General features: G+C 46.4%; 1 protein-coding gene across 3 annotated transcripts in view; it reads left to right on the top strand.

Moving 5' to 3' along the window:
* The first annotated feature begins 23,558 nt into the window (after positions 1-23,558).
* Positions 23,559-25,692, top strand: part of LOC138747568 (transcription factor CP2-like) — a 66,649-nt gene continuing 64,515 nt past the window's right edge. Inside the window, exon 1 of one of the 3 annotated variants that reach the window (XM_069906901.1) lies at positions 23,559-23,807. In XM_069906901.1, the coding sequence (XP_069763002.1) occupies positions 23,722-23,807 (86 nt within the window). In that variant the 5' untranslated portion in view covers positions 23,559-23,721. The remainder of the gene's footprint in view (positions 23,808-25,692) is intronic. The other 2 variants (XM_069906904.1, XM_069906902.1) reach the window with 2 other exon arrangements.

The following is a 25,692-nucleotide window of genomic DNA, read 5'->3' as shown; positions in this document are numbered from 1 at the left end:
TGGTGACCACTGAAACTCCACATCCTCTTTCAGCAACTCTCTGAGGTTGGCTGTGTGGTCTGCCATGTGTGAGTGAAGGTACTCATGTACTGGACCAGGCCAAGGAAGTTTCTTAGTTGCTTTATGTCCTTTGGGTGTTACCTTCTCTGGGCTTGGCCTGACCCCATGAGGTGGATACACCATTCCGAAGAATTGGCACTCCTCCACCTTAATGATGCCTTTGTCTGCATTGAGTTTGATGCCAGCCCCTCTTGATCTCTCCATGGCTTTGTGTAGGTGAAGGTCGTGGATTTTCCCATCTCCACCAAAGACCTGGATGTCGTCTGCGATGCCGACAGTGCCCTTGCATCCCCTGTAGGTCTCATCTATCTTTTGCTGGAAGATGTCTTGGCTCACCTTTAGGCCAAAAGGCAGTTGCGGGAACTTGTACCGGCTGAATGGAGTAGTGAACGTTGTGAGCAGTGTCGATTCTTCATCCAGCTTCACGTTCCAATGTCCATTCTTTGCATCTAGTTTGCTAAAGATTATGGATCCCACTAATTCAGTAGTGATATCTTCTAGCGTTGGTGTTGGATAGTGACCTCTTTTGATTGCTTGGTTTAAGACTTTGGGGTTCAAACATATCTTTAGGTGGCCATTCGGTTTTTCCTTTATTACAATGGAGTTCACCCAGTAGGTTGGCTCGACCACTTTCGCCATCACTCGTTTTCATTATTTCTTCCAGCTCCTGCTCTAGCCTTTGTTTCAGCTCGATTGGCACCTTCCGTGGAGCATGGATTATTGGTTTGCATTCTGGGTCTATGCTTATGTGGTATTCAAAATTTCCAAAGCACCCGACTGTGTCATCAAAGCATTCAGGATACATGCCCATGAGCCCGGCCTTGTTTGTGATCAGAGGGCATTGCTCAAGTGGGATGTCGCTATTGTTTCTCTTGAACACATTTTTCTCCCTGATCTCATTGTTTACAGGGATTAGCTGTCATTTCCGACAACTGTTCAGGCCTAGGATCACTGGTCCGTCGGCCTCAACCACGAAGAATATGCATATGATGCTCTTTCCTTTATGGCTGCCTTGAATTTGGACTTTTCCTAGTTGTCTAATCATGGGGCCACCAGAGGCTGTGAGTGTGACATTTGCAGCTTCTAGTGTGCCTTCCTCCGGGTACCCATTCTTTATGTACTCGGGGAACATCTGACGGTACAGTCTGAGTGGGAGGACGTTGCTTTGTGATCCAGTGTCAAACTTTATTTTCAAGTTGAATGTTGTCGGTTTGTTTCCGATCTTCCTCTTCACTTGTATTGTGGTGTGCATTTCACTTTTTCCTCCCTTCCCTCTCTTGGACGGTTCATGGAGGAGTATTGTTTCAATGTCGAGCATCAGTGTGTCGGAGTCACTATTGTTGCTTCCCTCGACGTGGTGCACTTTCCTTCTGTATTCTTGGTTTCTCGGTTTCTCTCTCTCTTTTCGTGCCAGACCTTGACATCTTTTCCCAGTGATTGACCTTCCCACAGGACCTGCACTTCAAACCATACACGGGACATTTCTTGCGGTCATCGAAGGGATGTCGTCTGCCGCCCCTCCTACAGTTCTCAGCTGTCTGCGGCTATCTCTGTGTGCGCTTTATGGCATCGCCCCTTCTATCTCTGGGCTGCATGTTGGCCTGCACGGAGAGGGATTGCATTTGCCTTCTAGTGGCCTCAAAGGCCTGAGCTGCATCTGCTAGTTTCAAACTATCTTTTCCTATGAGAGTTTTCTGCCCTTCAGGATGAGCCCTTCCCCAGATTAGTTGGTCGACTCTTCTCTCCTCTATCTCTTTGAACTTGCATTTCGCACCAATATTCCTTAGCCTTGTGAGGAAATTATCTACCGACCGTCAGGCTCTTGTTTTAATCCCTGGAACTCGTTTCGCTTTATTCTATGGTTGGATTTCAGTTCCAGATGAGAGGAAAGGTTTTCAAATATCCTTTCTGGGTTATTTTCTTCCCCTTCAGCCAACTCCCAGCTATTAAACAGGTCTAGTCCACGCTCCCCTGTCCAAAGGAGGATGTAACTAACCTTTTCCTCTGGTGTGATTCCCTTGAGGAAACATTTGAATGTCAGGTTGCACTTCTGCTTGAACTTCTTGAAAGCCTCTAAGATGTCGTCGGCTTCCCCGACCATGACTGGGTGTGATTCTGCTGTGGCTGCTGTGGCCATTTCTTCTCCAGCCCTGGGGATCAGATCATGGGGCTTTTTCTTTGTTTCCTTCTCTCCATGTTTATTTCAAAATTTTTTCCTCTATATTGTGTGGGTTTCGATCGATCCCAGCGCTGCCACCATGTGTGTCCAGGTTATACCATTGGAGGTCCTAATAAACACTAGAAAGGCTTGTAGGTTTAACAGCTCATTTCTTTACTTACATCCAGCTACTGGGTCATGTGTAGATACAATGTGTTTCACCGCGCGTGCACCACTCTCAAGTGTGATGTGGCTCTTACAGTGTCGGTGTTCATGCTCCAGCATAAAATAGTCCCAGGTTTCCTCAGTATATAACAATATCTAACTTAATTGACATTCATCTGCATCAGAAATAATGCCATAGGTTGGAAGACTTTCAATAGATTTAAGCCAATAACCCTGAGTATTTTTTTGCAATGTTTGATAAGAGGGCATTTGACTCCATCTACCAAAGGAGGATCTTAAAATGGATAACAGGAGGAAAATAAAACTGAGGTCCAGATGTAACTAGCTAAGATCATATGGATAGCTTATGCCTACACCACACCCTTGACCATTGTTCTGCTGTACATGGACTATTTGCAGTGTAAACATGGGTTCAAGTCATCATGTTTCCTAAACAGAGAGCGCAGAGTTGTGACAAAGGATTGATAAAAAGGTAACCCCTGGTACTATCTATCATCACCACAGGCTCAGTCCTGAAAGTCTTAGTGAACCAACAGAAGCACCCCTGAGGGACACGCACATCACATCAGCAGTTTCACGAGCAGAGGAGTGGAGCTCCAGGTGCCTGCAGCTCTTGGCAAGTCAGAAATCCATGGTCTCTTCCGCAGGACCTTCTCCAATCAATATTCAACACCAAGCTGTACAGTCAGATGCTCAGAAAGTTGACCTAATATTTGGTCAAAGAGCAAAAGACCTTGCTTAAGACTGCCTGAAAGGAGAGAAATGAGGCAAGAGAGAGATTTTGAGGGAATTGATGGTGATGACATTTTGAGAAGTTATTGTCATGCACAGAAATTCTTGCTTGCTGCAGCCATTCAGCTACACAAAATCAACAAGCAATAAGTATAAATTAAATTACCACAATAAAACAAAGATAATAAATATAAAAGAATGGAAAAATATTCACAGCTGCACACTAAAATCTTCAATTAGTCCAAAATTCCAAATATTAGATTTTAAATTTCAGGTTTATTGTCAGAGTACATACATGACAATCACATGCAACCCTACGATTCCTTTTCCTGCGGCCGAGATAAAATGACTACTTAAAAGTAGTGCAAAAACAAATTGCACACGATATGCACATGTAAAGAATAAAGAAAGGTAAACAAATGTGCAATACCGAGAAAAAAAAAATCAATGAAGTGCAAAAAGTAAGAGTCCTGGTCGAGTTTGTCATTGAGGAGTGTGATGGTGGAGGGGGAGCAGCTGTTCCTGAACCTGATGGTGCGAGTCTTGTGGCATCTCTTCCTCTTTCCTGGTGGTATCAGCAAGAACAGAGCGTGTACTGGGTGGTGAGGGTCTTTGATGTTTGTTGCTGCTCTCCAACGTCTGCGTTCCCTGTAGATGTTCTCAATGGAGGGGAGGGTTTTGCCTGTGATGTCCTGGACTGTGTTCAATACCTTTTGCAGGGCTTTATGCTCAGGGGTGTTGGTGACCCCATACCAGACCGTGATGTAACTGGTCAGCACACTTTCCACCACAACTCTGTAGAAATGAGCCAAGGTTTCTTGTGTCATACCAAACCTCCACAAACTCCTGAGGAAGTATAGGCACTGACGTGCTTTCTTCATGATGCTATTAGTGTGTCAGGTCCAGGAAAGATCCTCTAAGATAGTGACTCCCAAGAATTAAATTAAAATTAAATTGAATCCTCTGATCCCCCAATGATCACTAGATCGTACACTTCCAGTTTTTCCTCCCTGAAGTCAACAATCAGCTCCTTGGTTTTGGTGACATTGAGTGTGGGGTTATTGTTGGGGCACCATTCAGCCAAGTTTTCAGACTCCCTCCTGTATGAGTCCCTCAGGATATCCATGAATATATTGGCAAGTAGATCAGCACAGATTTTTAATACTCGGTCTGTAGTAATATTAAGGCAGTAATATCCAAAGGTGAAAAACCTTTGAGAAGTTTGAACTGGAAACCTGCAGAGATCTTCCCTAGAGAAACAGGATTGGGGATGAGGCATGCCAAAACTTGGATGGGAACATTAAAAGTGAGGCCACTTCAGGACTCAATGTTGGTGAATAGTGTCTGAAATAAGACAGGTATCTGCTATTTTCTTCATAAAATAATGAAGTTTTCCACTGAGCAAGAGGAAGAGATATTTAAATGTCAAAGTACAGATATGGAACATGAAAGAGGATGCTTACTCTACAGAGAGTCTGGAACTAGCAGATTATATTCAGATTAAAAGGGTCATCAAATTAAAATAGTGATGAGGTATGTGTGGGGTATAGCTCAGTGGTCGAGCTTTTGACGGCAACTCAAGTGGCCCCTTGATCAAATCAAGGTTCCCCCTCTTTTGGGCTGTGCAGTTAGCGTAGTGGTTAGTGCAACGCTGTTACAGTGCCAGTGACCCAGGTTCGAATCCGACACTGTCTGTAAGGAGTTTGTACGTTCTCCCCATGTCTGCGTGGGTTTCCTTCGGGCACTCCAGTTTCCTCCCACCGTACAAAATGTCTGTGAGTTGTAGATAAATTGAGGTATTGGGGTGGCGCAGACACATACCGGAAGGGTCTGTTACCAGGCCGTATGTCTAAATTTAATAAAATATTATTTTCTCCTTAGAAGGTTTTGAGCATCTAGAACTCTTCCTTTAATGTCAGTGGAATATTTATATTAGCAGAAATAGTTATTTGTTAATCTTGGACTGAAAGGTTATCATCTGAGGAGCATTTGACAGCTTTTGGCCTGTATTCACTGAAATTTAGGAGAATGAAGGGGGATGTCATTGAAACATTTTAGATGTTGAAAGGCATGGATAGAGTAGATGGATAAAGGTTACTTCCTATGGCGGGAGAGTTTAGGACAAGTGGGCACAACTTCAGGATGGACGGACATCGCTTAGATGCGTAGGAATTTCTTCAGCCAGAGGGTGTGGGACTTGTTGCCATAGGCAGTTGTGGTGGTTAGATCATTGGGTGCATTTAAGGCAGAGATTGATAAGTCTCTGAGGAACCAGGGAGAAGGTCAGCCAGTGGACCTGAGTGGGAAAATGGATCAGCTTGTGATTAAATGGTGGGGCAGACTCAATGGGCTGAATTGCTTATTTCTGTTCCCATGACTTATGGTCTTATGGGTTGCTACAAGCAAGGATTAAGATAGAAATTAGCAGAACAATAAATAGCTAATTGGTCTATTGACATCTCAATATTGGGAAGGTTGTGCGTGACAGGCATTTAGTTCCCCCTGTTATCCCACGCACCTTTTCCTTTCCTGATGTGTTGCCATTCAGGAGGCAAAAAAGCTCTTCATGAAGTCTTGTCAGCACTAGGAATGCATCATTGCACAGCTGACCAAGATCAGAGAGCACGGACTGAATTCTACAGCCGATCGAAACTGCAGATACTGCAAGTCTGGAATGGGGGCACCAAAGGAAGGAAGTTCACAGCAGGTCAAGCCTTATGCACGGAGAAACCTGATTTTAAGGAATGCCTCAGTTAAGGTTCCTCACATCCTTCTTTGCGGAGGGGGAACTGCCTGCTTGGGTGCAAATGGGAATGCATGCAATGGGAGAGGGAATGGCAAATTAATTGAGGAAAACAATGGATAACCCCACACTGAAACATCTGATTAAAATCTGGCACGAAATCAATGAAGAGAAAGTGGAGATAACACCAAAGGTGCCACTGACTCACAACAAATTGATGCCCTTCAATATGGGCAATAAAATCCTAGCGATTTGGCATCAGCAGGGGATCCGATATCTTGAGGACTACTACAAAGGGAGGCAGCTCATGTCCTTCGAGCAGTTTAAAAGGTAAATACGACTTGTCTTATGGGACCTTTCATTGATTCCTCCAGTTAAGATCGTTTCTACGGGATGGGTGGGACCCTACAATGACCCCGCCTACACCTATCAAGGAATGCTTCGACTGGGAAACGCACCCAAATTTATTTCAAGAATGCACTCTGCACTCCAAAGTGAAGGCCCCAAGCAGGGGCCACACAGATCAAGAGAGAGATGGGAGTCAGACCTCAGCATCACAATTGATGAGAGATGCTGGTCGCACTGGTGTAGGGACAGTGTGACTGTAGCATGAATAAAAGTTCTCACAACTGGATGGAGAACAAACGCTTTTATTAGCTTATAACTGAGGGTAGGGTCTCACAGTGGTCCTCGGAAGGGTTCAGGGTTTAGGCAGGAAACCAGGGTTATATGTGAACAGATGGGGAGGTGGGGCCAACCATCAGCAAAACACCCTACCAGTGAATCCCTGTTCACTGCAGTGAAAACAGTGATTAATTCTAGACACAGACTGGTTCAAAACAACTTTCTGCACCAGCTCTGCCTCACACCACAAAATCTGAGGTGATGATGGCATGTTTCTCGTGTGGAATGGAGCTGGGAATATTAGTTCTCACAATATGGTCCTGTGCAAGAGTGGGCCGCATTTTGGCAAGATTTGGCCGATGTACTAACCAGGATAACAAAAGTAGCCTTTCCGCTGACCCAATGTTGTAACTACTGGGGAACCTCATGGACATAAGCTAGAAATTAACCAAATTCCAAAATCAATTCGTATTTATTGCTCTGCCCATTGCAAAGAAAAAGTATGGTGATGAGCTGGAAGTCTGAGTCCCCTCTTCTTATCAGTCAGTGGACTACAGAGTTACAGAGCTGTATTCCCATGGAAAATATCATGTATAGCCTTAGAAACCGACCCTGTGTGGCGGCTCACACTAGGCAGGCGAACCGGCTCTGCTTGTAAGCCACATGGCGGGGCAGCTGGCCAAAATGGCACCGTCGGGGATGTTCCCTTCCTCCCAGCACAGGGCTCAGAAGCCCGCGCTGGGGGGGCCACGTGATGCCTGGGTGATGTCAGTGCTCTCCAGCGCGGTTCTCAGCCAGGTCCGGGCTGGGAGTATAAGTGCAGCCCTCCAGCCTGCAATAAACTAGTCTGCTCACTGAGCTCAACCCGTCTGGTTGTGCGTGTTCTATCAGGAGCAGGTGTAGCTGCCGGACAAGGGAGCACGACTGTAGCCACCTCCTGACAAAAATTACCAATAGATGGATTAACAAAAGAAATTACATCAGGGGGTGGCTCCACAGCCTCCGCGGTCACTCGCCCAAAGCGCCAACACCACACCCAGCCTCTTTCTTTCTTTTCTTTCCCTTTTTTTAAAAAGGGGAGGAGGGGGAGAAACACTACATGTGTGTAGATTGCTGGGCGATATCTGTGCATTTTGTAATTGTATGTGATGTTATCTCCTTGCTTATTGATAGAAAACAAAAAAAAAACATTTTATTCATGGAGAAAAAGACAAGCGGCACATTTTAGGTGAGAAACCTTTCATCAGACCTGGAAAGTGTTAGAGCAAAACACATTTGAAGAAGCAGAGGTAGGAGAACGAGATCAAAAGAAAGGTCTGTGATGCAGTGGAAGGCAGCAGGTTTATCTAAATGTTATTAACGAAATTTTAAAAGAGAGCTGGATGTGTAGAATATGAATGCTAATAAGGAGAAGCTCTGTAGAGAGTGTCCTGGCTAGCTGCATCATTGTGTGGCATGACTGCTGCAGAGGACTGGATCAGAGGTCAATCCACAGGACTATAAGAGTGGCAGAGAGGATCACTGGGTCTCCCTTCCCCAATTGATGTGATCTGGAGGGATCATTGTCTGAAGAGGGCACGCAAAAACATTGAGGACCCCTTCCACCCTGCACACAGTGTTTTTCAGCTGCCCCTGTCAGGAAAGAGATCCAGGAGTCTCAGAGCCAGCACCACCAGGTTGTGAACCATGGGCAGTGAGAATGCTGAATGACCAAAGGAACTGCTCACATTAACCATCTGAGAGTCTCATATTTATGAAACAATATTTATTTAGTTGTATATGTGAAGACTTGTCCTGCATATGTGTTGTTTGCCTGTATGTGTGTTATGTCTGATTGTGGATCTGTGTGTTTTGCACCGAGGGCCGGAGAATGCTATTTCATCGGGTTGTACTTGTGTATTCAGATGACAAGAAAGTTGACTTGGTTATTCGAATTGTAGAATTCAGTGCTGAGTCCAGAAGACTACGCTGCGCCCAGTCAGGTGAGGTGCTGTTCCTTGTGCTAAATGCAGCGTTATACTTGAATGCGTTACTTCCCTGATTGAAGCCATGCTAGCTCATAATTGATCAATGAGGATTCGGTAACAGCAACATTGATATCTTTGATGTAATGCCTTTAACACACTGAAACGTCTTGAGGGGCATCACATGAATGCAGCCAAACCTAATTTGGCAATGAACCAGCTATCAGCCGATCAGTAAACCCAACTGCTGAACTGCCACTGTCTAATTAGCAAATCTCTCTGCTAGAATGTTAGTCCCTCCAGTTTAGAAACAACTCATCCTTCTAGTACTGGGCCCACCTACTCCAGATAATGACCCCCATGATTAAGGTATCTGAGTCCTCTCTCTTGTTGAGCCACAGGTTCATCTGCTCTATTTCTCTATGTCTACCCATCACTGGCATGTGGCATAGAAGGTAATCCAAACACCATGACGCAAGAGGTCCAACTTCTTAAGTTCCTGCCCAACTCCCTGAATTCACTTTACAGGAGCTCATCCTTCTTTCTACCAATGCGTACAACTGTCTGTTCCCATTCCCTCTTCAGGATATTCTGAATCTGGATAGAGACCTATTTGACACGAGCACCAAAGAGGCAACAGACCCTTCTGGATGCTCATTCTTGGCCCCATGAGCAGCGTTTGTAGCCTTCAGACTTTTAGGACAGGAGGTAGAAAGGTATCCCAATGACCAGAGTTTCCCCCTTCAGGAGAGAAGATGGAAGAATAATTCCCCAATGACCAGAGTTACCCCATTCAGGAGATGAGGTGGAAGAATAATTCCCCAATTACAAGAGTTGCCCCCTTCAGGAGAGAAGGAGGAAGAATATTTCCCCAATGACTAGAGTCGCCCCCTTCAGGAGAGGAGAGGTTTAATATTCAAAAAGTTCAAAGTTCAGATTTATCGTCGGATTACACACATGACATCACATACAACCCTGAGGTTCTTTTTCCTGCAGGAGAGGCAGAATTACCACTGAGTGGTGGTGCACAAAACTGTACTCAAGAAGATACATACAGATGTAAACAAATAAAGAAATGTAAATAAACTGACTGTGCAGGAGAGGAAACAAATTCAATAAAGCACAAAAGTAAGAGTCCTTAAATGAGTCCTTTCCCCTTTTTACACTAAAAACCCGCGTTATTGCTGTACACACAACCCATCTCCGTATGTCAGTTTGCTTGTCTGCACAGAACAGAAGAAATGTCTGGGCTTCGTCACCACATCTATTCAGTCAAAGTGAATGCGGTGAGCCTGGAAATGGAGGTGGATTGGGGGCGGTGGGGCAGCGATAGAAGAGGGAGCCAACGGAAGGGGATGGAAGTGGGAAGCTGGGGTGGGATGGAAGCGAAACAAGGAGGGGAGATGGATGGGATGGAAGGTGGGTTGGGTCAGAGGGTGGAAGGGAGACACAGGGTGGGGGGTGAAAGGGAGAGCCAGGGGAAGTGGTGGAAGGGAGAGCTGTGGGGGGGGGGGTGGTAGAAGGAAGAGCTGGGGGGTGGTTGAAGGGAGTGCTGGGGTGTGGTGGAAGGGAGAGCTGAGGGGGTTGGTGGGTTGTGGAAGGGAGAGCTGGGGATGGTTGAGGGGAGAGCTGGAGGGGAGGTGGTTGTTGAAGGGAGTGCTGGGGGTGGTGGTGGAAGGGAGAGCCAGAGGGCAGCAGTGTGTGCCGGGAGGCATTTGAAGGGGGAGCTGGGGGGCAGGGGAGGGTGTTGTGGAAGGGAGGGCCAGAGGGAGTTGGAATGGAGAACTAGGGGGCAGGGGGGGTGTTGTGGAAGGGAGAGCCGAAGGGAGTTGGAATGGAGAACCGGGGGGGCGGGGGGGGAGTTGTGGAAGGGAGAGCCATAGGAAGTTGGAAGGGAGAGTTGGGGGGTGGGGGGGTTTGTGGAAGGGGGACATGGGGGGCAGGGGGTGTGTGCAAGGGAGAGCTGGGGGGAGTTGGAAGGGAGAGCCGGGGGTGGGGGGGGGGTTGGGGGGGGTGGAAGGATAATTCCCCAATGATCAAAGTCGTCCCCTTCAGGAGAGGAGGTGGAAGGACTTCAACAGGCCAATTTGTGCTGGCCATTTTACACCCCATTAATCTACACTGAAAGCAGGTCCGGTCCCGATCGCTGGTGCTGTAAAGGCGTAAAGGCGTTGCGGTAACCGCTACGTCAACCGTGCCGCAATATATTTCCACAAAGGAGAAAATGAATTTGATGAGTGGGGACAATTTAAAAAACAATTTGAACAAAAAAACTAATATTCCATATAATTGTAATAAAATTAAAAGAGAGGAAAGAACCTGAACTCAGGTGGGAATTAATTAGAACTGTGCTGTAGAGTTACCATTCTCCCTAAAGGTTTAAAGTCAATGACCTGAAGCTATTTCTTCTCATTGATGGGAGCTGCATATAAATAGCTTTATTTGTGTGTGTTTCACTGGTTGGAGAATGAGCACAGATCCCAGCGGAATTCACAAAGAAAATGAGAATTATAATTCATCATTACGCGTGCGTTTATTCAATCCTATTGACAGGAATTGGCTGGCATAGGAAGTACCTAGAGCGAGTTCCGTCTTTGGATCTGGTTAATTAAGCCCAGTTACTAAGTGTGAGAACTAGGTCTGCAGTTAGCTCTCTGTGTTGGTGTGAATCTCTTCCAGTAAAAAGACGCCGGGGCACTTGCTGTAACCATGGCAATGCTAAACGATTTTGACTTTATCCTAAAATTTACAATTAAAATATCTGACCTTCAATTGGTTTTAAAGATAGAAAGCGTGGCCTTAAGTCCAGACAAGTGCAAAGCAGAACTATTTTAAAACTTGACTAGTTCCAGCTTTGCTTCTTTATTCCTTTAGCAAGCTGAACTCCATTTGGAGCAAGTAACAGAGGCCCCTTCTCTCACTACGATTAGGAGATTGAAGATGATCATCCAGGGCTCCCCATCCAACACCCGTGTGACAACGTGCTGATCTGCTCTTTCTAAGTGAGGAAAGAGAAAGAGAAGGAGGAGGGGACACAGGAAAAGTGGGGGGGGGGGGGGGTGGGGGGGAGGGGTCCCACCAACCTGGGATGAGATGGGACACGACGGTCCTTCGCAAATGCACCCACCTCCTTCCGGACGCAGTTGAGGAGTTGAGGACCTGGTCCATGATTTCCTTGGCGACCGAACAGTGGCCCCAGGCAAAGATGGTGGCCGTGTCCTCCTTGCCATGATGAGCTCTGCTCCGGGTGGAAGAGTCATCAAAATGATGAACAATGAGATGAGTCGCACAACAGAGAAGAGGTGGAAAATTTCATGAAATGGAGCGAGAATAATAACCTGAGTCTCAGTGTGGACAAGACAAAGGAGATGATTGTGGACTCCAGAAGGACCAGGAACGACCACCCTCCGCTATACATCAACAACACTGTATTGAAGAGAATGGAACTTGGTGCTCCTTGGCAGTACGGAGTTCGAATCCTGCGCTGGCTGTAAGGAATTTGTACGTTCTACCCATGACTGTGTGGGTTTTCTCCAGGGGCTCCAGTTTCCTCCTGTTCAAAAATGTACCAGGGGTGTAGGATAATTAGGGGTAAATAGGGCCACGCAGACTCGTGGGCCGAAATGGTCTGGTACCGTGTTGTATGTCTAAATAAAAATTTAAAAATTAAAAATAAAATCTCGTGACCTATTGTGGACTCACAACATCTCCTCTCTCTTTAGGAAGGCACAACAGTGACTGCACTTCCTGAGAAGACTGAAGCGGGCAAGGTTACCGGCCACCATCCTGTCAACCTTCTACAGGAGCTCTGTCGAGAGTGGTATGACTTACTGCAGAGAAATGGGTTGGAAGTCAATCCACAGGACCATAAGAGTGGCAGAGAGGGTCACTGGAGTCTCCCTCCTCCCCATCAACGTGATCTAGCAGGATCTGAAGAAGACGCACAAAATCAATGAGAACCCCTTCCACCCCGCACACAGCACCTTTCAGCTGTTCCTGTCGGGGAAAAGATCCAGGAGGATCAGAGCCAGCACCACCAGGCTAACAAACAGCTTCTTCCCACAGGCAGTGAGACTGGTGAACGACCAAAGGAACTGCTCACACTAACCATCCGAGACTCTGGTATTCAAGAAGCAATACTTAATTATTTATTTGTAGATGAACACTTGTCCAGCATCTGTATTATTTGTCTGTATGTGAGTTATGTCTGGTTGTTTGTCAGCGTGGTTTGCACCGAGGACCAGAGAACGCTGTTTCGTCGGGTTGTACTTGTGCAATCAATGAAAATAAACTTGACTTGAATGTCAAGTCTCGTCCTGATAATGGTCCTTCTAATGGTGTGACACTTAGCCGTTCTCAACCTTTCTTGCCTATGTCCCCCTTAGGACTCTGCTCAAAGTTTATGTGCCCCCTGCCCTTTGAAGCATTGAGTTTAGTTGGTTTCTTCCATTGTTCTCTCCTACTGGCTCTAGAAAAGACAAAATTATTATATGATTTCGGTCTGGTCCCTCCTTTGAATGTGCTGTGGTCCCCCCCAGGGGGACCATACGGCTTCTGTTGAAAATAGCCACTCCAGACTATTGGGTTCATGTCTCAGGGTCGAGACCTGAGCTTCCAAATGAGCTGTTCTCCTGTGACTTCTGTGCAAACTACGATGCCCAGGATCAGACCATCACGCTGAGCGCTGAGTGCCTGAATTTCAGAGTTCTGGCTGTGACTGGTTGACATTTTATTTCTCCACCCCACTCAGGCAGAGCTCCACCTTGATCACCATCCTGCTGTATTTGCCACTATTTGTGGTGTAAACCTGGTCTCAAGCCACTGTGTTTCCAAAACAGATTCGGAGACAGGGGATTGAAGAACACAGGGGGGTGAGGCAGGGGGCCGCTACTGTAAGCTCCGGCTCTTATCAGAGCTCATGGGAAATGACAACACCAGGAGCACTGAAAGATCTCAACCATCCACTGACGGGAAGGATTGTGTCTCCCGCACTGTGATAAGGTGTCGCAAAGAAACAAGTCTGCTTTCCAGCTGAGCAGGTCAGAGTCTTTTTGCTGGGAGAAGCCGGAATGGACGAGTTTGAGGGACGCCAGAGAGCAGATGCAGAAATATATGAAGGGACTTCAAAATGAAGCATCCCACTCCTCCCCAGGGCAGTGAGGGTGGCGCCACAGGTGTTCCTGCCCCATCTATCTTGCACTGCAGGCTGGTGCAGGATAAAATATGAGGCGCACCTGCAGAACCAGATTCTCCATCCCAGCATTAGAGGCTAGAGTTTAAGTCGCAGTAGACGGTCCAGCAATCCTTGTCATGCATTCTGCAAATTAAACACGGAAGAATTATGAACTAAGAAGCAAAAGCACCACCGGCATTACTTGAATTTATTAGCCGCACGAGCGTTACTTTTGTTTCATCGCTCTCTCTAAATGCCACGCTTTAAATCATCTTCTGCCTAGGTCCACATTTTGTGGAGGTAGCACAGAAGGATGCAGGTTGACTGTGAACAGTGCTTTGAAAGATCTTTCCAATTAGTGCCGCTCCCTTGCTCTTTCCCCAAGGCCCCGCAACCTTTTCAAGAACCTGCCCAATTACCTTCTGAAAGTCACCAATGAATCTGCCTCCACCAATGGTTCGGTTCACAACAGCTCATCACACGCAATCCTTTTCTTCGTCTCTCCTGGTTTTTTTACAATTAAATCCATTTTCTTTGGTTTTTAACCTTATCATCGATCCAAAGTGTCTCTTCATCCAATATGTCAAAACCCTCATAGTGTTGAACATTCCTTTTCAATAATACTTCAAAGCATAACTCCAGAACCTCTCTGCACAATCAAAGAGCTTTGTTCCAGCTCCTGGAATTATACAGCAGGAATTCAGCCCATCAGTCTGTTAAGTCTGCACAGACCACCAAGCACACATTTACACTGATCCCATTTATCGGGAACGTGGCGGGCCAGCAAGGAGCTCAGTGGCTGAGGGACCGACCTAGGTTTGCGGGTAGCTGTGGGCAGCTGGTGACTGGCTCATGGGAACCAGGTGTCGGAGCCGGGATTTGAAAAGGTGCTGAAGGCTCCCGGATCGTGTCAGAGGTTTAAACGTAAGATTTGGATCTGCATTTGGGCCTGGGTTCGGATTGTCAATGGATTTAACAGGAGTCTGTGTAGCCGAAGAGGTTGCAGAAATGCTAGAGGCAAATCCACAGACACTCAGTGACTATAAAGGGCACCGGGCAATGACTCTTTGTCTACTTTATAGCAGGCAGAATGCAATTTTGTTTATGTTCTATTTCAAGACAATAAAGGAATCTTGAATCTAATTTCCCTACATTTCCATCAACTCTCCCACTAGCCAATTAATTAGTAACAGTTTACAAAGGACATATAACTACCCAAGTATATGTAAAATGAAACTGGAACATCAGCAGAAACACACTTTTTTACAAAGAGATCATGCAAACTTCATGCAGGGTGCATCAAGTTCAGGTCTATTGTCATCTGATTGCACATATACAACTCAATAAAGCAGCGTATCTCTGGACACACATTCCACCTTACACACAAATGTATACCATGCTGATCCAAATAGATATATGTATATATAAAATAATTTGCAGGCTTCTAGGATTGTTCGACAGTCTCCCACCTGCAGGAAGAAGCTGTTTCCCAACCTGGCAGACCTGGATTTTATGCTCCTGTACCTTTTCCTTGAACAGAGTGTCTCAAAAGGCAATGCCACTCTGAAGGCAGCTCACTGCAAAGAAAAGAAGTTGAAATTATCTTTTTACGGAGAAGGCCTACAAGGCAGATCCAGTGTTGCTTTGTCGCTGTGTCGCATCTGGAGCCGTCTTCCGGAGCTGAGGGAGGCGGGGCGAGAGTTGCAGTAGCTCCGCCCATCGCTGTGACATCATCCATACGCGTCGAGAAGGGAAAGCAGCCTATACCTGAAATGCCGACCGAAGAGCAAGTAAGAGCGCTGGTGGAGATTTGTTCAAGGATCTCTTGTGCCATGTAATTAGCTGTATTACGGCACACGGGATTTTAAAAATCCCGCTCCTGGGTCGTGGGCTGGCGACATCATCGTGACATCATCAGCCTGCCCCTCGGCAGCCACTTTCAGCAGCATTGCCTTCAGGGAGGTGGAGAGAGTCGCTCCCCCTCTGGCTCTATCCCCCCCCACCCCCCGCCACACCCCCGAAGCAGATCACAGTTTGCCTCCTGAATCTGCCCTTGGAGCTTTCAACAAGGTAAGTGAAGCAATATAAACCTGGAGAACATTTGCCTTTACATTCACCATAAAAAGGCCTAAAGATATTCAGGCTGTATTCTCTGAGCCCTCTTTAAGCAACGTTTCCAGTAGAGGCCGTCGATAGAGGGAAGAGAGACCACAGTGACCTTCTCAACTGATGCTTTGCAGCTACCATGCCACACTATGATGCAGCCAGCCAGACACTCTCTATTGTGCTCCTGTAGAATGTTGTTAGGATGGGGGCCGGTAGCCTTGCCCTCCTCTGCCTCCTTAGGAAGTGTGGGCACTGCTGCCCCTTCCTGACTAATGAGAAGGTCCAAGATAGGTCATCTTTTAAATGGATGCCAAGGAACTTTGTGCTCCCCACTCTCTCTACTATGGAGCCATTGATATGTAGTGGGGAGTGGTCCTTCATCCTGAACTCCACAATCATCTCTTCTGTCTTGTACACACTAAGACTCAGGTTGTATCTCTTGCACCACTGTACAAGCCTTTCTACCTAATGAACTTAAGACAGTAGTGATTGGAATAAATCCTCTGCACACTCCCCAAAGCCTTCAACAAGGAATGGCTTACAAAGAGTCATCTGGGACCATATGCACTGAAATTTAGAAGAATGAGAGGGGATCCTATAGAAACACATAAAATTATGAAAGGCATATATTAGATAAAGGTAGGTAAGTTGTTTCCATTGGTGGGGGAGACCAAAGCCAGGGGACATAACCTCAGGACTCATTGTAGTAGATTTAGGATGGAGATGAGGAGGAACTGTTTTTCCCAGAGGGTGGTGAATCTATGGAATTCACTGCCCATTGAAGCAGTGGAGGTGACCTCAGTAAATATATTTAAGACAAGGTTGGAGAGAATTTTTTTACATAGTAGGGGAATTAAGGGATATGGAGAAAAGGGAAGTCGGTGGAGATGAGCCGATCATCAGATCAGCCGGGCCGGATGGCCGAATCCTGCTCATATTCTTATTCAGTGCCGCCTATTGAATGCATTCCTCATGCTCCCTGCCCCTTCACCTCTGCTGCTCATCCTATAGATATCAATACTCAAACTGCAGCTCATTGGAGCAGCAGATCCGAAACTGTGACAATACCTTCCCTCCCCCTCGTCACAGATGCTGCTTGACTCACCGAGTTCCTCTACCAGATTGCTTTTTGTTCCTGTGTCAGCAGTTGTCCTACCCTCCAGCAGCATGCTTTCACACCGCTGAGGGTCCCCACTCACTGTTCCCTGTGGGACTTAGCTACTGCTTGTGGAATGACATCAGCCAAGAGGATGGGGTGGGGGGGGGGGGGGTCGGTCAGGGAAAAGTGTGTGGCTGGGCTGTAATGCTCGCTGTGATCAGAAAGGCATTCCCCATCTGAATCCACAGAGAACATTAATTTTGAAGTATAAACACAACGCTGGAGAAACTCAGCAGGTCAAACAGTGTACTTTATTTAGCAAAGGTAAAGATACATCACCATCATTTTGGGCTTGATCCTTTTATCAAGGTGTGGAATCATTCATCATGTGTGAAGCCTTCTCTCAGCAAAAACATTTTTTATTTAGTAATGAACAGTAAAGGGTTAATTCCGAGAGATGCAACTCTCTTGTCAATGAGAAAAATGGCTCATCTTGGGACACACTGCACAGTAGATCAATTCTGTGGAACAGGGACGTTCACATGAAGTCTCCAAGGGTGAAGAAACAAATGCTTGTGGCTCTTGAACATAACTTAGATTTTTTTTTAAAACTGCAGATGCTGGAAATATGAAACCAGAAAGTGCTGGAAATGCTCGGCAGGTCAGGTTGCATTTGTGGGGAGAGAAATAGTCAACATTTCAGGCAGGCCCTTCGTCAGAACTGAAAGGGAGAAAATAACAGGTTGTTAAGCTGCAAGGAAAGTGGAGGAGGGAAGTGGGTAAGGTAGTTTGATCATCAGGATAAGCTTGAAATAAGCTTATTGCATCAGGCTCAATTCCAATACAAATGATCTACAAGCTTGGCGATGATAGCACGGTTGTTGGCAGAATCACAAACGGCAACGAGGAAGGCTACAGGAGGGAGATAGGTCAGCTCGTTGAGTGGTGTCAAGCCAACTGCCCTGCGTTCAACCTCAGAAAAATCAAGGAGATGATTGTGGACTTCAGGAGGAAATCAAGGGAACGCAGCCCAGTCCTCGAGGGCTCAAGAACTTCAAATTCCTGGGTGTCAACATCTCCGAGGATCTGTCCTGAAGCGTCTATGTCAATGCAATCACGAAGAAGCCTCACCAGCGGCTATACCTGGTGAGGTGTTTGAGAAGATTCGGTATGTCACCAAGACTCTTGAAAACTTCTACAGGTGGAGAGTATACTGACTGGTTGCATCACTGTCTGGTACAGAGGTACCAATGCTCAGGACAAGAAAAAAACTCCAGAGGGTTGTTAACTCGGCCTGCGACAATATGGGCACCAGTCTTCACTCCATCGAGGCCATGTCTTAAGAAAGCAGAACTCCCACCACCCAGGCCATGCCCTCTTTACTCTGCTACCATCAGGAAAAAGTACAGGAGACTAAAGCTGAGCATTCAGTGGCTCAAGGACAGGTTCTTCCCCGCTGCCATCAGATTCCTGAATGGACAATGAACCACAGACTCTGCCTCACTTTGACTTTTTGTGCACTATTTTTATTTATTGTTGTAAGGTTGTTTATATGAATGTTTTCCCTGTGACACTGCCACAAAACAATGAATTTTGTGACTTGTTCATGACAATAAATTCTGAATCTGATTGTAATGAAACAGAGTTCTCCAGTCCTTGGTGCAAAATACTACAAACATATATGCACACATACAGGCAAACGATACATTGGCACAGTACTTATAAACAAATATCAAATAAATAAATATTATTGTCAAAGAAATAGTTGAGTCACAGAGTGTTTATACGAGCAGTTCCGCATTCTCGCTGCCCGTGGGAAGAAGCTGTTCCTCAGCCTGGTGGTTCTGGCTCTGATACTCCTGTATCTCTTTCCCAGTGGGAGTAGCTGGAAGATGCCGTGTGCAGGGTGGAAGGGGTCCTCAATGATTTTGTACGCCTTCTTTAGACAACATTCCCGGTAGATCCTGTTACGGGAAGGGGGAGGGAGACCCCAATAGGTGACCATTGACTGATTGGAACCTTAGGGTGCATTGACATAAGGGGGCTAAACCTTCAAACGAAGTGCTTGTAACAAGGAGGTGAAATTGTAAGTACAATCTCACAATACTTCACCCTCCAGCTCATGGAACTTGGCCATTGCATGTTACATTGCATGTTAATCTTTAAACACCTGGCAATTCATGGTTTGGGGAAAGACCAATTCTGAAAGCTGTTCTATCCCTTGCCAGGTTCAATGCTGAATTTCAGGGAATTTGATATCTCAATCTGTTCCAGCACCATATTGATTGGTTAAATTGTTTATTGTCTCATGTACCAGGATATAATTATAAACCTTGTTCTGCGGGCTATCCAGGAAAGTCAACCTCCACTTTTAAGTATATGTATCTATGGAAAATAGCGCCTATGGCAGGGGTGGCCATCCTTTTACATTCCATGTGTCAAAATAAACAATGACAAGGAGGTGTCATGAGAACTGGTCTTGGTGGTCACCATGTTGTATTTGGCTTATAAGTTGAGAGTGAACTGGAGGATAAGGAAGAGTGGACAGAGCGGAGAAGAAAGAGGTGTGTGTTCTTTGTATGTCGGGGGGTGTGGCGCTGGCCGTGGGTGGTGCAGGCTGGGGTGGGTAGTGGTGCTGGCGAGAGGGGGGATAATCAGACTCTGTCTATGCTAATCGTGCCTCCTTCCATGCGCCACTTTGAGTCATCGGGGAAGGTGCGGGGACCGAGGCGGTGAAGGAGACCGCCGGGGGCATGGCTGAAGAAGTTTCTTTTTTCACTATCTGAGGATGGCTTGTCTGACTTTATTAGAAACTCCTCAATGCCCCCCCCCCCCACCCCCCACTTCATGTGCCATACCTTAGATACACCACTGAGTATACAGACAGGGTAATAATAATCATTTGCAGAGTATAATGCTGCTTGGATAAAGAGCCGGGGCGCCATCCTTTACCAGTGAGAGGTCCAGCTAGGGGGTTGACAACAGCAGGAAAACAACTGTCCTTGAATCTGGAGGTTAGTGTTTCCATATTTCATGCAAAGGAGGTGGGTGGGGGAGGGGGAGAACTTTTTGGTCCTTTTCGCTCTGAGAACACTAACCTGCCTGGTTAGTCTCCCTGCAACCTCCACATTTTTTTGTCGCTCTTCTTCTGTCCACATTCTCACTCAAGAACTGCTCCTATTCACTCCCGTACTCTTGTCATGGGTGTCTAGTGGGCTAAACACTCATTCCTAGGGTGCACCTGTGTTGATGATCAGTGAGGAGGAGACGCTGTTTCCAATTTGCACAGACTGTGGCCTTCCAAGGAGTAAGTCAAGGGTCCCGTTGCAGAGGGGGGTGCAGAGGCCCAGGGTTTGGAGCTTCTTGACCAGCACTGAGGGAATAATGGTGTTGAAGACTGAGCTATGAATATCAGCCGTACGAGTTGTTGTTTTCGAGGTGATCCAGAGCTGAATGGAGAGCCAGCGATATTACATCAGCTGTGGAGCGGTTGTGACAATAAGTCGTACTTGTATAATTGGATGTAAAACAAACATCAACTTGAGGTATCCCTCCCCTGCTGTCGAGGCTTTTGGTGACTGACAGCTCTGAAGGCACCCCCAATGTGAACATTGCAGTGTGTGATCACTGCACGCTGACCTGGAGCAGGGATACAAATTGATTGCAGCCAGGTTCTTGAGATGAGTCAACAACATCGATGACAGAGGTCACCAAAGGTCTCCTGGGCGGTGTTCCTCATTACAGTAACACCAACGCCGGTGACTAGAATTATACACATTTTCTCATGCAGACAATAAAGAACGAGAGCACCCTGAGGAAAGGTGAACTAAGCATTTACTCCCCAAAACATTACACGTGAATTGCTAAAGTGTGAATTGTAAAATCAGAGGAAGGGAACCTTGTATTTTATAATACTACTTTTATGTTTGGGATACAGGGGTCAATTTGTTCAGACAGTTTCTCCCCAAGTCTTCTTCTTCTTCTTTGGCTTGGCTTCGCGGACGAAGATTTAAGGAGGGGGTAAATGTCCACGTCAGCTGCAGGCTCGTTTGTGGCTGACAAGTCCGATGCGGGACAGGCAGACACGGTTGCAGGGGAAAATTAGTTGGTTGGGGTTGGGTGTTGGGTTTTTCCTCCTTTGCCTTTTGTCAGTGAGGTGGGCTCTGCGGTCTTCTTCAAAGGAGGTTGCTGCCCGCCAAACTGTGAGGCGCCAAGATGCATGGTTTGAGGCGATATCAGCCCACTGGCGGTGGTCAATGTGGCAGGCACCAAGAGATTTCTTTAGGCAGTCCTTGTACCTTTTCTTTGGTGCACCTCTGTCACGGTGGCCAGTGGAGAGCTCGCCATATAACACGATCTTGGGAAGGCGATGGTCCTCCATTCTGGAGACGTGACCCACCCAGCGCAGCTGGATCTTCAGCAGCGTGGACTCGATGCTGTCGACCTCTGCCATCTCGAGTACTTCCACGTTAGGGATGAAAGCGCTCCAATGAATGTTGAGGATGGAGAGGAGACAACGCTGGTGGAAGCGTTCTAGGAGCCGTAGGTGATGCCAGTAGAGGACCCATGATTCGGAGCCGAACAGGAGTGTGGGTATGACAACGGCTCTGTATACGCTTATCTTTGTGAGGTTTTTCAGTTGGTTGTTTTTCCAGACTCTTTTGTGTAGTCTTCCAAAGGCGCTATTTGCCTTGGCGAGTCTGTTGTCTATCTCATTGTCGATCCTTGCATCTGATGAAATGGTGCAGCCGAGATAGGTAAACTGGTTGACCGTTTTGAGTTTTGTGTGCCCGATGGAGATGTGGGGGGGCTGGTAGTCATGGTGGGGAGCTGGCTGATGGAGGACCTCAGTTTTCTTCAGGCTGACTTCCAGGCCAAACATTTTGGCAGTTTCCGCAAAACAGGACGTCAAGCGCTGAAGAGCTGGCTCTGAATGGGCAACTAAAGCGGCATCGTCTGCAAAGAGTAGTTCACGGACAAGTTTCTCTTGTGTCTTGGTGTGAGCTTGCAGGCGCCTCAGATTGAAGAGACTGCCATCCGTCTTAATGCAACAGTAAACACATGGATATTTATAGTGAGGTGTTCAGGGTTAGGGTTAACCACACACCAGTGGTATCTCTCCTTTAACCTTGCTTGCCCAGTTACAGGAGACCTTTACTTTAACGAGAGAAGGCAGGCAGATCTTTGGCTTAACAACTGATTGCAAGGGTAATTTCTCTGATCGAGCAGAGACAGAAAAATGCGCAGAAATTATTGTGTGATGTACCATCAATAATCACAAAAGACTGATAGGCTTTTATTAACTATAGCCTGGAACAGCCGTCAGCCTCATTGACTGATCAAGGCAGAGTGGAATGGGGAGCATGAAAAGGGTTATGGGGGGTAGGATTGGGGGGCCTCGGGAGGCATGTGCAGCCAGCTGCAGTCAACAGTGGTTTACCACATTGTGTCAATATCAGTACAAGATAAACTTGTTTTAGGGGCTTCTGTTACTCATTCAAAGCAGGAGGTACAGCAGAATTCAATTCTGTAGATGGAGCAGCAGTCTTCTGAAAATCGGGCAACCTTCTAGTCACCCGCTCAATTAACACCATCTAAGGGAAAGGGGGAAACGTTAACCAATGAATCAAGTCTTATTGTCATCCAGTAGGAAACTGATCCTTGATGATGCAGAGGAATGGATAAATGTTTATACTCCTTTGCCTTTTAAAAGATTTTTTCCATTTATAAAAATTATTTACCCATGGTAGAAGCCGATTCCAGCCATTTAAACCAAACTGTTCAATTACACCCTATTAACCAACAACCCCATACGTTTTGAATGGTGGGAGCCCCCATGGAAAACCCACACAGGCACAGGGTGAACGTACAAACGCCTTCCAGACAGTGCTAGATTCGAACCCGGGTCGCTGGTGTCGTAAGAGCATCGTGCTAACTGCTATGCTGCCATGCCGCCCTCTCACAAGAACTGCGTCAAGAACTGGTAGTGTTGAGAATGGATATATAGGTGAAGAACAACTATTGTGAACCAGAATACCAGAAAATCTCTTTATTTTAATTGTTTTAACTCAGCCTTCTCCCTGTAATGTTATACTCTGCATTGCTATTTTAATATGCACAACTGGTTGTAATTAAGCATGTCTGGATAGCACACAAAGTTATCTCAGTACACATGACAACAAACAATTCAACTGATGTATGAGCGTTAGCCAGGACACAGTCAGACAGAGGCACTTTGGCCCAAAGGTGACACCCGTGACAGAAGTATAACAATACCAACAACTTCATTTATATAGCACCCTTTAGAGGAAGGTCTGTGGGACAGCAGGCTCTGCAAGGACCCAATCTCCAGACTAAAAATGTTTAAAACATTTTTGACATTCTTCCCTCCAATGGAGCATTACCCGGTTGATTTTAAACATCTCACTTTCCCCGTCAAAATGACTCTACGCACCAAATGAATGAATTAATGGTAATTTTGCTGCTTTGCCAGTGATAAAATGGAGATAAATCAAAAGATTCAGTGAATCTTTAAGAAGAAGCAACACCTTGTGCCAAAACTCTCTTGCTTCAAGTTTGATTTAAACTGTTGCAAGCCTGTTTTGGGCCATTGGCCAGGATTTCCCTGGGCGTGGATGGATCATTCACCTGAAGTGGTGCTTTCGTGCAGTGCCTGAGGGGCTTGTGTAACTTGCATGTAAATTGCTGCACAGAACTTTCCATCCGTTCCCTCCCACAGCACCTGCTGAGAGGCACTGGCTCACAGGATATAAGGGCTGGCTTGTAGGTGCTCAGGTTCCAGCTCCTGCTCGTCTCCAGCACCAACCTCAACTGGCCCTTGGGATTTTATCCGCTCTGGAAGCACATCGAAGCACCATGTTATACTGGCACAACCAGAACGACCATTACTGGCCGGCTCAAACTGAACACTACCACCAGTATGTCAGCAGCACTGGAGGCCGGTGAGTAAGAACATGTTCCAAACATCTTGTTCGGGCGCCTGCCCACATTTTGTCCAGACATTGATGAAGGGCTCAAGCCCAGAACATTGGTTATGTATCTTCATCTTTGCTCTCTAAAGTACCCTGTTTGACCTGCTGAGTTTCTCCAACACGTTTGTCCTCAGTTCCCACAGACTTTCTTGTTTAACTGCTGGTAGCGTTGTGTTGCATGAATGTTTGCAGTTTCTGAAAATGTCAGCATAAAGTGAGAGGTCTCAAAGTGCCTTTCAGAAGGTCACTCTCCACCTGCAAGACATTGCAATATAGGAAATGCAGCAGGCAATTTCACACTCAGCAAGATCCCACAGACCTAATGATCAGGGGGGAGGTCTGCGCTCTGGTGTTGGGTTGGGGGGCAGGGATAGGGGGAACTTTTCAAAGTCAAACTAGGCAGGTGTTTTTTAAAAAAATCGTTAGTTAGGAATGGCAGTTAAAAGAAGTTTAAATGATCTGATTTGAGCAAAAGAATTTACAATGGCCGTCCAGTGAAATTCCAAGGGAGCTTTATACTGCCTGGAATCAGATGAAGAGTACTGATCCTGGCCTCAGCGTAAATACTGGAGAAACTCAGCCGGTCTCAGAGCGTCTATATGAGGTGAGGATATATTACCAATGTTTCGGGCCTGAGCCCTTCCTTAAGGTAAAATCAGGCAAGTGCCTTAATAAAAACTGGGGAGAGAAAGGGGGCAGAATAGGAGGGGGAGGAGTCCAGACCAACAGAAGGATATAAAAGAGAAGGTGAGAATTGATTTTGGCTCTATGAAAGGTGAAAAGGGGGGAGGGAGGGGGGGGGGGAGAGAGAGAGAGAGAGAGAGAGAGAGAGAGGGGGGGGGGTCTGGGGAAAGGAGACAGATGGAAGAAGAAGGTGGGGGAGGGGTTTTAACAGAAATTGGAGAAGTCTATGTTAATGCCATCCAGTTGGAAGGTGCCCAGTCAGAAGATGAGGTGTTGTTCCTCCAATTTATGGATGGTCTCAGTCTGGCAGTGCATGAGACCATGGATGGACATTTCAGCAAGGAATGGGGTGGGGAATTGAAATGGGTGGCCACTGGTTTCAGTGAAAGGGGCACTGTCACTAGCTGAACAGGAGCAGAGGAGCAACACCAGGAGTTAAGGGCGACGTTAACTTTTTGGAAACCATGGCTAACGCCAAGGCAAAATGGTCAAGGTTGTAGGGGTCATTTCGTTTTCAGCTGCTGGTACAAAGATTCCTGCTCGGTTGTACTCCGCTTACACTCGGGATCCCTGGCACTGTGGCAGCACAGAGGTGCAGATACTAGAGCTGCTGCCTCATGACCCAGGTTCAACCCTGCCCTCCAGGGCCACCTGTGTTCTCCCTGTAACCGTCTGAGTTACATCCCAAAGAAGTATGAGTCGTTAGATTCCTTGGCCAGTGTAAATTGCCTCCACTGTGTAAGTGTGTGGTGGAATCGAGGGTGGTGGGGGGAGCTGAAGAGAAAATATGGAATGGAAAATGGGATTAATGTAGGTTTAGTGTGGACTCGATGGGCCTTTTCCTGTGTTACAGTACAATTCTTTGTGACACACACCTAGGACATGCTCTGTTCTCGCTGCTACCATCAGGAAAGAGGTACAGGTGCTACAAGACTCGCACCTACCAGGTTCAAGAGCAGCTGCTACCCCTCCATCATTAGACTCCTCAACAATCGCACTCATTTAAAGAATCTTACTTTGCCTATTATTTATTACTGAATCTTTTTTTCTGTATTGCATAGTTTGTTTGTTTACATTTCTTACTTGGTTTATATTTACCTCTTTTCAAATATTTGCCTGAGTACAATTTTTTGGACTACCGGTAAGTCAAAATTCTGCCTGGCTTGCAGGA

This window comes from Narcine bancroftii, chromosome 12, assembly GCF_036971445.1.
Source record: "Narcine bancroftii isolate sNarBan1 chromosome 12, sNarBan1.hap1, whole genome shotgun sequence".
Lineage (NCBI taxonomy): Eukaryota > Metazoa > Chordata > Chondrichthyes > Torpediniformes > Narcinidae > Narcine > Narcine bancroftii.
The sequence above is the reverse complement of the archived record's forward strand: the minus strand, read 5'-3'. Positions and strand labels throughout refer to the sequence as shown.